This window comes from Talpa occidentalis, unplaced genomic scaffold (assembly GCF_014898055.3).
Source record: "Talpa occidentalis isolate TD23 unplaced genomic scaffold, MPIMG_talOcc4v2.1 talOcc4.10, whole genome shotgun sequence".
Lineage (NCBI taxonomy): Eukaryota > Metazoa > Chordata > Mammalia > Eulipotyphla > Talpidae > Talpa > Talpa occidentalis.
The window spans coordinates 61412556-61427462 of NW_023600993.1; the positions used below are offsets into that span (position 1 = coordinate 61412556).

The 14907-nt window shown below is 45.9% G+C and overlaps 1 protein-coding gene across 7 annotated transcripts in view; it reads right to left on the reverse strand.

The window, feature by feature from the left end:
* Positions 1-14907, reverse strand: part of GRB10 (growth factor receptor bound protein 10) — a 196909-nt gene that overhangs the window by 52671 nt on the left and 129331 nt on the right. For all 7 annotated transcript variants that reach the window (XM_054695876.1, XM_037493465.2, XM_054695874.1 and 4 more), the window contains one exon: positions 9973-10114. In XM_054695876.1, coding sequence (XP_054551851.1) covers positions 9973-10114 — 142 coding nt within the window. The remainder of the gene's footprint in view (positions 1-9972; positions 10115-14907) is intronic.

A 14907-nucleotide genomic window follows, 5' to 3' on the forward strand; every position in this document is an offset into this window, starting at 1 on the left:
GCAGGACACCCACTTAGATTTCTGGTAAAAGTACAGTGAGTCTTTCTGAGAGGTGTAAATGATGCAAGTACTTGCTTTTCCGTTTCTTTTTTTTTAATTGAGGTAACATTTCTACATTGGTATTTGTACTTTAGAGATAAAGGATCTCCCCTTTCAGGTTTTACACCACACCCACTCCTCGTGGCTACAGATAGCAAAAAATACTTGATGATGTAAGAAAGGATCAGTTTTGCATCTTCCAAATTTAGATAATTTGTATTCAAAGATGTATTTATAATCCAGGGAAACACTAATGGTTGGGATCCTGAAATGACTTCCTTTCTCTAATGTAGTAATCAAGGGGCCTGCTGTGGGCCACACTGCCTGCAGCCACTGCAGCTCTGGTTTAGGAGCGGACACAGAGCATGAAGACAGGAGTCACGGCATGGCACAGGGGTATGCTTTCAGGCTGCAATCCTCAGAGGACTCTGAGACACCTCAGCATCAGCACCATTACCAGAGAAATCTAGAAAAGGGCTAGTAGTGTCCATCTTTAAAGTCTAGAACCATTTAGTGCCCTTTCTCAAAGTGGGTTCCAGGGAACATATACAGAAAATGTTGTGTGATCCAAAATACTGGAGAAGCACCAGGCTAACTCTAATTCTTTTTCTGGGTGGATTTTCCAGATTCTCCAAAAACCAGTATAAAGTGTGAATCTCCAAGGTGACAGGGATGAAAATGTCCCTAAATTTCCTGTACCTGCAAGTTTCTTCTCACAGCTTAGAGAGCTGACATTCTAAAAGGCATGGCAAAAAGTGAAGGTGCAGACAGTTGATAAAAGCAGCCACTATCCACAGCTCAGAGCCAGTAGGGCTGAGGGGGTGCCCAGTGAGAACACTGTAGAGCAGCCATGTTATCCAGATGTAGACTGACATGCAAGGATGCAGCCAGGGCAGCCACAGCAGGCCTGGATACCTGCACACACACCTGTGTACTATACTCATATAGGTTCCTGTACAAATTTCCAAGGCTGAGCGTATTGCTATGCAGTATTGCATTTACATATACACCTCTCTCCCCACCTGCCAGTACGGTGCCTCACCTAGGACCACTGGGGTGGGCCAAGTCCAGCCAGGTCACAGGATGTCCTTGGCCACAGGCACAATGGCAGAAATGACAAACAGCAATGAGACTTGTGTAGTTCTTAAGTTTTGCTTTCTTGTCTTGGTTGAATTCACATGTCCCCTGCTTAAGTAATAAAATACTATGTGAAAGTCCATTTTGGTTCATCAAGATTTATTTTTTTTTTGAGCATTACTGTGACATATTGAAAAGAAAATGGACTTGATGCTAGGGCCCTAGGTTTAAATCTCATGCTTGGATGTGACTTGTTACAACTGCTCCCAAGACCATTTGTAGTAACACCAGCCTCCAGGCGTAATGGGTGGAGTTGAGATTTGGGTTGCAGAAACTAGGGTTTGCCCACACCAGGGGCCTTTCCCTCAGAGTCCACCAAGAAGCACCTCTGTGTTTTTTGATTTAACTTCCTCAAGAGATGTTAAGTAAATATTCCATTTACATAGTACTATAATTTTAAAAACCAAAAGAGATAATTTATGTATCTTCTCTAGAAAAATGTCCAAGGAAGCCACATGACTGACCAACTATTGGGTTGCCAAAGTACAAGGAGCCATTAGAGTGACCCTCCCCACCTAATTCTAAAAAAGAAGGAACAAAGACAGGGGGCAGGGACTGAATGGGAAGAAGTGGGTCGGTCTGGACTATGGAGACAGGCAACTCCTGGAGACAGAAGTCTGAGTTGGCACTGCAGATGGCTGGCATGGTAGAGGCCACATGGCCATCTCCACTGTGTGGATGAGAGTCCCCAGGCTGTGGAGAAGGCGTGTGCACAGATATTGCTACCCAGAGGGATGGCAGAGAAAAGGGTGACAAAGTCTGGGACAGAGAACTCCTGGAAGGAGCCATAGCACCAGTGCTCACGGACTGACTGTGCCGTCCCCATAGCCGCTAACTCTGGTTCCATCTTTAGCTGGAGCCTTTCAGGGTGGTGAAAAGGAGCAGCTGTCCGCCCATCACTCATGAGAATACAGGTAACAGAAGGAAGAAAAGAGAAAGATTTCTGTTTAAGGGATGCTGAACATGGAGAATTTTCTTGTGAAATTTGGGGATGAGTTAATGTGCATCCAAGCAGACCCTTGCCCCGGTAAATCCACAAGTGACTTTCAACAGAGAGCAGCATCCTCCCTCACCCACTGGGAAGCTGAACAGCTCTCCATGGTTCCCATCCTGTCACAGCCCTAAGTGTTCAGGATGCAGGCAGGGGGCTACAGTCCACCACACAGTGCTCGAGGTGTCCCTGGTGAAGTTTCCTGAGGATTGGGTTCTAATATGTTCTCTGAAGACACAGAAAAGATGATGTGGGCACATTTTAGAAGAGCTAAGATTATCTTATCACTTGCTGAAGGTGCAAAATGGGTGGAGGCCAAGACATGACTGAGGCTCTAGTGTTAACATGAGGGCCAACCCAGTCATGCTGGGTACAGAGACCACGCTACTTGGTACAGCATCCACTGTGAAGTAAACTGCCAGAGATGGCCTCATGTTTCTGCAGTCATTTCATGAGTTAAAGCCTCAGGAGACCCAATTTGATCATTAATAAATGTGTATGCAAAACCCTATGCAAGGCAATTATTTCAGTTCCAGAAAATTAATTTTTAAAATTAAGCAAAGAAGAAAAGCTGATTAGAACTAAGATGATATTTATGCACTATTAGTAATGGGGTAAAGCATGTGACTAATTGTGTTTGCATAACAAATGGAAAAACTTGTTGTAACAAGTTATTATATGGCGACATGAAAATCTTTAGTGGATGACAAAGCCACCCCAAATAATCCACTAAGCCTTTAAAGCTCGCCCTTAAACCCATAAATAAAGGCATGTCTCTTAGTACCTCTGTACTTTATCAAGAACTAGTGCTCCTCTCCATGGCTCTTGCCCCCCTACCTCTCCCAACCATCTCTCCCCCCAAGTCTCTTCCTCGCCACCACCTCTCCCACTCTCCATCCCTCTCTCAGCACCCCACACATTCACTTTTACAATCTGCTTTCTTGGCCTGCTCATGGTTCTTCCTCCAAATGTGACTGTTTCTGGTGTCATGCATGTGACACTACTCACACTGTCCTGCAGAGCCAGCACACACTGCACATTGCCTCAGTTTCTCTCTCTACTGCGAAAGGCTCCTTGCCCACGGGCCATGTATAGGATGGCTGCATCAGGTGAGCAGTCTATCTGGCCCAGTGGCCACAATGGCTAAGGATGCAAGTTCCATGATGGAGGTGAGTCACTGCTCTAGACTTTCAACTATATAAGTAAATTTCCTTACAATGGAAGCTTATCGAGTCTTTTGTTCCTTGCAGCCAAATGTATCCTGATGTAGCATGTGAAGCACAGAATCCCCTTTGCATAAGAGGTACCCAATGTGGCTCAGCCCTATGGTTTCCCTGTCACTGGGCAGTTCTTCCAGTGGCTGTGGTGTTGGCTCTTCAGTTTGAGAGTGAGTCCCAGGTTGTCCCAGGAACACAGCAGCAGTCCCCTGTGGCTGGCACTGCAGTCCTCCCAGTGGGTACATTGAGAGCCCTTGGTTTGGCACACTGAATACCCCCACCCTCAGGCTGGCACACTACGAAGCAGCAGCTTCTTCCATTGGACTAGACTTGAGAGCACCAGACTTTCTTTGGAAGAAGTGAGCAACCTTCTTTCAGAGGGCCTTGCTTGAGGAAGTAGGCACCGAAGAAAGGAATAAGGGGAAGAGTGTCCTATCCCTTCTGCCTTGCTCCAGACTGAGGATGCAAAAATGTATCCTGAGCTTCTATCACTACTACAAAAGCATCCTTCTCAGCAGAGAGTTGCACACTGTGCTGCATTTACAAGGGGCTTCAGCCCACATGGGCAGCAGTCAAGATACCTCCTAGAGGCACAGTGGGTGTCAACACTGAGCACTGCTGGGGCAGCAGTAGAGATAGCATGAGGCTGCACTCACCCAGGCCATAACCTGCCTCCGCCTCTGGGCTGGACCTCAGTGTCTCTTCCTTGTGGTACAGAAATGCTGTGAAAATTTAATATGCAGTAACCACCATGAAAGAGATGGTTAAAAAAACTCAGGACCTTCATGATGGAATCTCCAAGACCTGCAAGTGACCACCAGTCCTAGATTATGCCATTCATTGGCAGTCTTTTCCTTGCCCATCTGGGAGTACAGAAGTTAATTCTGTTGCTTTGGGGGGACTCTCCTATGGACAAACAAGTCAGACTCTCAAAGGAATGCAGTCCAAACCTTTATCACTTCACAAATCTCCCTCCAATCCATATTCACTTCTGACTTATTAAATCTGTCCATTTACAATAAAAAGTTTCTTTGAAGGACTACTGGTTATGTGGTCCTGAAGGAGAGGATGAAAGGGAAAGGAGGGAAGGGAAGGGGCAGGTCTGTCCTGGGGCTGATGCAACACTACATCCAGCTCAGCTGGAAAGAACAGAGGCACTAGGATAAAGAGCAAGTTGAGGTGCTTCAGCGACAGGGCCTGGGGCACGGGGACGGCCTACCCTCCATAAGGGGCCCAGATAAACCTGCACTATCTGGTCATTGCTCCGGGTCTGCACCCAGAGAGGAGATGCCCCTTACTCATGTGTGCTGCTAAGTCCATGTGTTCCAAATAACCTTCAGTCACTTTCCATTGTTTCCTTAGCCCTCACTACCTGAAGAAAGGATTCTTTCTTCATCTCCACTGGAGATGAGTTCAGAGTCCTACTCAGAGGGACAGAAATCTGACACAGAACATGACAAAGCAGCTGAAAAGCAGAGAAATCAAACCCACTTTTCTGGAAAGGTCACACTAAGACCAGCAGAACTTGTAGTCAGTACAGCCCTTTTCTCAGTGCTGACAGTCTGCCCTTCCCCCCGATGCTTTTCCAAGTGCATGTGCAAAATACCATTTTTAAATCTTATTTAATGTAACCCTTTCTAGATTTGGGCTGATGTTCCTAGTTGTGCAACCCTTTTTGGATCTCAGTTCCCGTAATCCATGTCAACTCCATGCCAGGTGTTGGGAGAGCAAGTCAGTAACAGGTCCATCTGGCACAAGTCTGCAGTCATGTGTCCTCCTGAACCCAGGCCCTGTGCCAACAAGTCCAAATCTGCTTTCATGGTGGTTTCAGAAAATGGAAAGAGAGATAGAGAGTTCAGCTTGTAAAAGTGCAAACACTGCTTCCATCCCAAGACCTGGCAAAAAAGAACTTACGTTTAGCAGGTTAGTGGTAGTAGTAGCAGCCCACCCCTTCTACTTGGCTACCAGAGCACCAATACTCACAACCTCCCTCCCATCCCCTCCTCCCCATCAAGCAGGGATGCTTCCTGACTGACATCTGCAAAGCTGAGTCTCAGTTAAGACAGCAGATGGAGGGCCTCCCCTGGTGGCGCAGGCAGCTGAGTGCAGCGCTGTGAAGCTATTTGCAGCCTCTGCAGTGCCAGTTTGATCTCGGCCTACCTGCTAGGGTCCCACATGGTGCAGAGGACCTCTCCCGTCGCGACCTCTCCTGTCTCCCCTCTCCCCTCAGCAGTGTATTTCAGTCAGTCTGCCTGTTCTGTTCCCCACTCTGTCTCTGGTGAATCCTCTCACCCTCCTGCACATCTGGCCTGTACCCCGGTTCTTGTGTAAATGAATAAATCTTTAAAAAAAAAAAAAAAAAAAAGACAGCAAATGGCAGGGTGGAGTGCTTGGGTCTCAAGAGTGCCTTTGGGAAAGCCTGAACAGTTACCTGTCCCCAAGCACTTGTGGCTTCTTCCTGAGACTCTGGAAGTCAAGGTCTGCCCTCATCCAGTAGCCCACAAGAAAGCGTTCTTAAGTAAGGCAGGGGGGCAGTCATTAGGGTTTGGAATTGTGCTGGGTTCGAGGGCTCTGGATGAGTGTGACACTTCCAGCAATGTCCATGGGGGACAGAGCTGCCAGAATCAACCATGGGGTGGAGGGTGGGGTAGTTTTCCTGTGGGCCAGGGGTGGGAGCAGGACCCCACACAAGTGGGAAGATGCAGAACCTGGGAGGCCTGAAGTGGTTAAGTCCAAGGTGGGCAAAGGTCAGTCAGGTGGAAGAACTGGGTTGTCGGTGGCTCCTCCTCCATGTGGTGATCCCTAGTTGAGAGGACTGCTTCCCTTCACTCAGTTTACACTGGAGACTCAGGATGCCGACATAAAATTCAGCTCCTCCCCTATTTGAAGGGGCTCAGACAATCATAGCACAGTACCACAGGCTGGTGGTTCAGACACTTACTTCTCACAGCTCTGGAGGCTGGAGAATGAGAGTGGCAGCAGCTTCAGGTTCCACAGAGGCCCCTTCCCTGCTCAAAACCGGTTCCCTTCTCACTGTGCCCTCATTCGGTGCAAAGCCCCCAGCTCAGTTGGTTCTTCTCCTGTCACTAATCCCACTACCAGTGCCCTCCTAGCTGTGCTGGGGGTGGGGGTGGGGTCAGTCTTGGGTCTGCTGCAGCCACAGGGCTGTTCCACAGGTGGTGGCATTGCAGGAGGCAGCATTGCACCGAGCTGGATGATGGCTGCTCTTGGAGGACCACTCCAGTTGCAGAGAATGGTCTCCAAAGGGGCACAGGAAACACGAACCCAGAGAGAGACAGAAGAGAGGCTCTGAACTGAGCTGAGAGAGGTTTCAGAATGTTTTAGCACTGGTTTGTGTAAGCATGTTTGTTCCCTTTTGCATGGCTATTTAAATCTCTTGTACTTCTTTCTCCCGTCTCATAAGAATGAGGCTTCTTATGGCCTTACTGCCCCATTTCCTTCCAGAGAGGTACCAAACACTCTTTTTTCCCATGTTGGTCATGTTCTTCCCAATGACTGAGGTGGCCAACACGTTGCCAGCATGTCACCTACTTTTGTAAACACCTGGGAATTTCCGATTGGACACTGATCCCAAGGTTTCCTCTAACTTTTTTTTTTTAATTAATTTATTTATCTATACAAGAACCATTGTACAGACCAGATATGTGGGAGGGTGAGAGGATTCACCAGAGACAGAGTGGGGAACAGAACAGGCAGACTGACGAAATACACTGCTGAGGGGAGCAGCAGGCACGACAGGAGAGGTGTGCCATGCATGTGGAACCCTCGCTGGCTGGCCGGGACTGAACCGGCGCTGCAGAGGCTGCGGATAGCTTCACAGAACTGTGCTCAACCGCCTGTGTCACCAAGGGAGGCCCTCCTCTGACTTCTTATGAAAGGAAAAAGTGTATCAAATTTCTCTCTCCTCAGATAATTAATAAAGGAGGCCCCTGGACCCCTCTGCCTATGAGTAGAGGCTCCCACTTGAGAGACGGGCAGGCACCCTGAATTCTCCAGATCATTACCTGCAGCACTAACAACCCGCATGTCCCATGAAATCAAAAGTCAGAACCCATGAAAATAAGGTGTCCCTTAATCAGGTAAAGGCAGCAAAGAACACCATCTTTGCACAGGTAGTGCTAAGTACGAAGTGTCCTTCCTGCTCCAGCCAAGCCCACGGGCAGGAGGAATTTTGGTGACAGAAACTCAGACACTAATTCAATGTTCTCATGGAGAACATATCTGAATCCCAAGGAAAACATCAGGCAGAATCCCTGGGTTTCCTGATTCAGCTTAGAGAGCAGGACTGTTGATGGGGGCGGAGGCCTGTGTTCTTGCCAAGTACTACAAGAACTAGATAAGACTTTTGCAGTCTTATTTTAGGATGGATAATTTTGTAAACAGCTCAGTGACCAATCCACAGATGGCTTGTCTGGACACTTTTGTGAAGCAGAAGGTCACCAGGGACACAGACATCCCAGATGTACTTTAGGCATGTGACAAAGTGTCGCAGCCCAGTCAGTGCTGGCTCCCAGACAGGGAACACTTACCACACCTTCTAAGTTTCAATGGTGGACAACACAGTCTATTCTAGAAATGGGAAGCTGGAGTGAGAGGGTTCAGGAGCTGGTGAGCAGCAGAGAAGAATGTCTCTTTCCTAGCAGTGCAGACCTTGCTTGGCCTGGGGTGGGGTGGGGGGGAGGCGGTGGACATATCCACTTTTTTTTAAGACGGTAAAGGTAGAAAGTGTAAAGGAAGAAGGAAAAGAGTGATTCTAGCAGAAAAAAGCAGAGAAACTGAACACACTGTTTAACAGAAAGAACGTCAAGGTCCCAGGAAGCTTTAAGAAGTTAAAATTAGTTTCTGGATCCTGCATTCAGGTCCTACCTCAATTCTATTACTCAGGCTGGTCACACTCAGCCCCACCGCTCACAATGGTTACAGATAGTCCTATCACTCATACCGGTGATACCCAGCTACACACCCAGCTGGGTCTCAGTTTCTCAAGTGCAAAAGAGCTAACATTTATACCTAATACTTAGCATTGCTTTGAAGAATAAGTGAACATATAAATAAATAAATAAATAAACAAACCACTTAGACTTGTACCTGGTACACAGAGATAACTCAGTGAATGTTAGGTGCTGCTGTCACCATTTTTATTATAATAATTACACTACCACTCCCAACATACACACACACACTAGGGTGTCACTGGGTCTCCCTCTGAAGTCATACAACCCACCCTGGTCCAGCCCCTTACAACCAGCTGGCCAGAGCTAGTGCTTTTCAAACAAACAGATTACTATTTGACCTTGGGCAAGTGCCTCAGTTTCCTCCCTTGGGACAAAGGCTATATGCATGCACCACAAAGTCCTACTTTAAAGTAGGAACTACTTTAATGGGTAAAGTGAACAGTCTTCTTCTTTAGCAGATCATATTCAAAGTCAGGAAGATAATATGGACACTCTTCCGCATGGTACTCAGGTTCAGGCGTCCGAGACAGCCCAGGTTCAAGACTTCATTATGCACAGTTATGAGTAAAACAAATTCTGGGACCAATTCAAATATGAGCAAGAGGCTTCTGCCACATCTGCCAAGCAATTCTTGGATACTGGCAGGGTGGCCAATCACTGAACTCAATTATTCTGACACTACCTACCTGGAGATCATATCAGACCATCAGGTTAAGAGGTCAGGCTGGGAAGACTGCCTCCCCATGCCCTTAGACTAGCTTCAAATGCCAAGTGCAAGTCCAGGGTGTCACCTGTGCTTCTGACCAAGTGGCTATAAATCAGAGGTTTCCCAAGACCCCATCCTCAGGTTCCATTATTTTCCTGGAATGGGTCACAGAATTTGGAGACATTTTACTTACTAGAATATTTATTATAAAAAGTATAACTCAGGAATAACAGATGGAAGAGAGACATAGGGAGAGATAAGGAGAAAAGGCATAAAGGTTCCATGCCCTCTCCAGGTCACTACTCTCCCTAAATCTCCATGTGTTCAGCAACTGAAAGCTCTCTGTACTCCAACCTTGTTAGGTTTTTATGAACGTCCCATTATGTAGCCATGATTGATCGAATCATTAGTTGCTGGTGATTGATTCAACTTCCTCCATCTTTTCCCTTCTCTGAGACAGCACAGCAGCTTTCAAAAACTCACCACATTAACAAAACAAAGGAGAATTTTTATCACTCTCAAAACTTAGTAAATCCCAAGGATTTTAGGAGCTAGGAGTCTGGAAAACTCGAAATATATTTTTTGTAAATCACAATACCGCATTGGGTAATGAAGATGATGAAGTGGTAAATTTTTTTCAGATAATTAATAAAATTCATCTTTAAGCTCATTTTTTTGTTTCCTATCATTTTTATGAGTCTCCTTTTAAAGTATATACATTCCTGACTTAGTAGAATTTTGGCCAATAAACTAAAAAGACTCATAAGGCAATAAGAATACTAGTGAAAGGAAAAGATGTAAGACAAAGATCCCACAACGATCCTCCCTTCTTCCCAAAGTACTGCACCATCTTATCTATCCTGAACCCATAGTCAAGAAGTCTGGCACTGAAACAGGGGCACTCACCTGCTTCACAGCGGCCTGGCTGGGAGGTAGGGAGCCGTGTGTGAGCACATGGGGGCTCCCTGGGCCGCAGAGCTCAGGGAAGGGGTTGGGGATGGCTGGTAGAGATGAGGTTCTAAACTGCTGGTCTTCTTCTTGCAGGCACCTGGGAGGAAAGAGACAGCCCTTGTTAAAAGCTGCCACCTTCCATACAACCCAGCAAGCCCACTTCTGGGAATACGCCCAACAAAACTGTGAGAAAGTCTCAGTAGAGACTTGTATACGGTGTTCACAGCAGGACTATCCAGATAGTCACAAGTTGGAAGCAACCCAGGTGTTCATCAGTATGAATGGATAAGCAAAAGGTGGTCGAGCCATACACTGGAGTATTACTCACTTTTATCAAGGAAGGGAATTTTGACACATGCTATAGCATGGATGAACATTGAGGACATTATGCTAAATGTAACAAGTCAGTCACAAAAGGACAAATGGTATTATGGTTCCACTTATACGAAGTAGCTTTCACAGAGACAGAAAACAGAATGGTGGATGATAGGGGCTGGGGGAGGTGGGATGGGAAGTTATTTTTAATGGGTTCAGAGTTTCAGATATATAAATTTTCAGATTTTGCATGAAAATGTTCTAGACTGATTGCATGACAACATGAAAATATGTGACCAAGGGAACTGTATATTGAAAAATAGTTGAGATGGTAAATGTTATGTCATGTATTTTACCATAATGAGAACTTTTAAAGAAGGGTCTAGAATCCCTCCTTCATGAAACATCTGGAGGCAAGAAGCACAGGGTAAGCACTAACATCACAAATAATGGACACGTGCTCACCATTTTCTCCAAATACTTCACTGTTTTGTTCAATGAACACCTGATAGGTGAAGAACTTTTGTGGGTAAAAACATTTTCCTGAGAACCACTATTTTCCAATAACCATGAAATGAACACCTCTCCAACCACATGGAAACACTGGAAGAGAATCCACTCAGATTCATCTGCTTCGTGGAATGAATGTTTATTTATGCAAAAAGCTGCTGATACCCTATTATTGGAAATAAATGCTTTGTGTGTCTATCCTCACTGAAGCAAAGCATTTGTGTTGTCATCTCAGAGACACCCTGCAGCTCCCTGCTCACACCACTGGGAGCCATTTCTGAATCTGCAACCTTGCCCTCCTCACTGGCATCTCCCTATGGTTATTGCCTTCCTCCTTCCAAGAATACCAACTCACCTGCCATACAGCTAAGCAAAATAGACACAGGATGATGAAACAGATTCAATTGTGCAAACAGCACACAATTCAAGTTGAAAGTCAAGGGAAAAATAATTCAAAGTGCCGTGTGTTTTCTCTTTTGGGGATTTGCTGGTGACCTCTTGTTTACACATTCAGGGCTTTCCTAAGAGGAACCCCTCTTTCCATTTGAGGACACTGATGGGTACAGACAAAGGGCAATGCTCTGAAAGGCAGGCTGACAACACTACAGAAAGTGTATTTTCACTACTAAAAAATCCCACTGTTTGCATAAGAGCTTCTGCCCAGCAGTGTCCCACTGATGAAGGCACCCCTTTGTGTTACAGAGCACAAAGAGTACAGCCGTGCCCACTGCCAATGGACTCCTCCAGAACCTCTAACCCCTTACTAACCCAGAGAAGGAAGTTTTATTCTAGTTTGACTTCCAAGGTGCAGATGTCCCTAAGATTTTTCTAGTTGTTCATAAAGTCCTCTCTAATAAATAGGTTGTTCAGAGCCTTTTCAAAAAGTCCTGCTGTTTTCTAGGGCAGTGACAATACTATAAGATATTATAATGATGGGCCTCCCCTGGTGGCGCAGCGGTTGAGTGCTGGGTTGCGAAGCTGCCCGCAGCCTCGGCAGCGCCGGTTCAATCCCCGGCTGCTCCCCGGCCACCGGAGGAGGGTCCCACACGGCGCACAGACCTCTCCTGCCGCCCGCTGCTCCCCTCAGCAGTGTACTTCGGTCCTTCTGCCTGCTCTGCTCCCCGCTCTGGCTCTGGTGAATTTTCTCACCCTCCTGCACTTCTGACTGTACCCAGTGCTTGTATAAATAAATAAATAATTTTTTTTTAAAAAAAAGATATTATAATGATGGATAAATGTCATTATACATTTGTCCAAGTCCATAGAATATTTAACACCGAGTGAATCCTAATGGAAACTATAGGTTCTGGGTAATACATGTTATTGTATGCTCATCAGTTATAACAAATGCACCCTCTAGTGGGGGAGATCAGTAATGGGAGAGAATGCACATATGTGAGGGCAGGAGACATAGGAAAATCTTTCTCTCAATTTTGCTATGAACCTAGAACTGCTTACAAAAATTCTGGTCAGACACATAAAGCTAGATATGGATGTATAATTTATATGCAATATTAGTACAGCTTGGTTCTGTATTAAACACTGAGGCCTCTCTGGTGGTGCAGGGGTTAAAGAAAGCGCTATAAAGCTACTGCTTTGATCACCAGCCAGGGAGCAGCCCACATGGCACAGCAGACCTCTCCTGCCTCGCCTGCTGGTCCCCTTAGCAGTGTATTTCAGTACATTTATCAGTTCTGCTTTCCACTCTGTCTCTGGTGAGTCCTCTCACCTGCTGCACCTCTGGCTAACACCCCAGTTCTTATATGCATAAATAAAATAAATCTTTTAAAAAGATTTATTGAATTATCATCTGAATTATCATCATGCATCTGTGCAGATTAAAATAGAATATGCTCCTCCTCCTTCAAGATCTGAGTGCTCAACTGTGGCCTTATAAAAGTCTTCTCTCCCTAATCCAGCTTCAGCTCCTACCTGCCTTCATCTGAACTCTCCAGGGAGTTCTCCCTGTGTAGACCCTGCTCTGTGGGCCCCAATGCTCAGCATTTTATTTTTTATTGTTATTTTTATCTATATATATCTGTCTGTATGTAGGTATAGATAAAGATACAGTACATCACTGTTCATTTTGTACAATGTATGCTTATATATTTTCTCCTTTCAGGTGTATTCCCCATAAAATTCCCACCAATTCAACCATGACCCAAGACTATAGTCCCTTGTGCTCTTCTCACCCCTGTTTTGATCCCTCTCACCCATCCCCTGCAGAATGTCTCTGATTTATAACTGCCTGCTATTTTTATTTTTATTGCTTTTTTTTTCTGATCCCTTATTTGGTTCCCCTATATTCCTCCTATAAGTGAAACCACATGATATTTTTCTTTTTCCTTCTGGCTTATTTCACTGAGCATAATCCCTTCTAGCCCCATCCAAGTTGCTGTGAATGGCATTAGTTTATCTTTTTTGATTGCTGAGTAGTATTCCTTTGTGTATATATACCACATCTTCTTGATTCAGTCATCCATTTTTTAGCATTTGGGGTGTTTCCATATCTTAACTATTGCAAATAGTGTTGAACATAGGAGTGCAGAGATCCTTCTGAATTAATGTTTTTGCTTCCTTAGGGGAGATTCCTAGGAGTGGAATTGCTGGGTCATATGGTAGCTCCATTTTAGTTTGAGGAACTCTGCACAGCTTTCCATAGTGATTGTAGTCCTTAGCATTTTATAGCTCTAGCTATATTTAAGCTCTAGAGGCCCTCAGCCTGGGAATTGACGGTCACCACACCCCACCACCTTGGAGGGCTGCAGAGACTATTATACAAGCTAATATTTGACTGGACAAACTTACACACAGGACGTGCATAGAGCATTTAAGTACTCAGCATACACAGAAAAAGCCCAGTAGATAGACTCACGGAATAGCTCTTTGGCTATCCTATATTGGTCACCCCACCTTTTTTAGATGTACCTGAAGGTACAACATTACTGTCTCTACGAGAGGACATCAGTAAGGGGAGCTGGGTCTGAGGAACAAGGGTCTGATCTCCTGCACAGTCTCCTTGCCTGTGGAGCAGGCCTGCCCATCCATTCTGTGGGATTTCGTAGGGGCTGCCCCCTGACATAAGGCCAACTTCAACCTAAACTCTAGGCCAAAGGTTCCTTATCCACTAACTGGCAAGGAGCCAGTCTTCCAGCACTGTGATCCTTTGACCTGGCCCAGCCTGGGTCACTCTCAAGTGGCAGTCTTCCCAAGGCCTCCCTGGAGTCACCAGGATAAGCAATCAATAGACATAGAAAAGCTCACAGGAGAAAATTGTGTACCCCACTAGACTGAGCATGTCAAGAGTTAAGAACATAGGAGAGATGTTCCAGAGAACAAAATGGAACAGACATGGGGATGATGGATGTGACAAGAGGCTGAAAGCTGACAAGCACCTGCCCATGGACACCCAGGCTGCTGCACACCACCTGCAGACAGCAGGATACTTTGGGGGAAAGGTGGGCTGCAGAAGACTAGGATGTCAGGATAGAAGAAGCCTCATAAAAATTTCCAGAAGCAGAGTAGATGCCTACTCCCCACCCGCAAAAAAAAAAAAAAAAAAAAAAAAAAAAAAACAAGACTCCCAGAAGATGCACTGCTAAGAAAGCAGCAGCTCCAACCCTAAGCTTACAAAGATCCAGACACAGAGCATGGTAATACACACTAGCAACAGAAAACCAGGGAGGCATCTTTTTCCCCACCTGTCCTTTCCCCTCCACCCTCACCTGAAAACCTGTCAGAGCCAATATGGACCCCAGTATTGGATCCGAGGAGGATCTCTGCAGCTGCCACATCCTCAACCTGATTTCACAAAAAAAGTTCTTACTCACAACCCCTGCCTCCCTGACCTCTTTACCACCCACCCCTCACATACCTCCAAGGCTCTTAAGGCAGAGTCAGGAAGGCACCTCAACACTGTCTCCTCTCCCCTCCTAAATTCAGGTGCTAACAAACCCACCCTCTCTCTCCTATCTCAGGCCAGGACACTGGTCTCCAGGCTGGTTCCTCAAACAGCTTCCAAATCAGCCATGCCTGCCTGCCTTGTCAGACTCCATCCTATTGTCC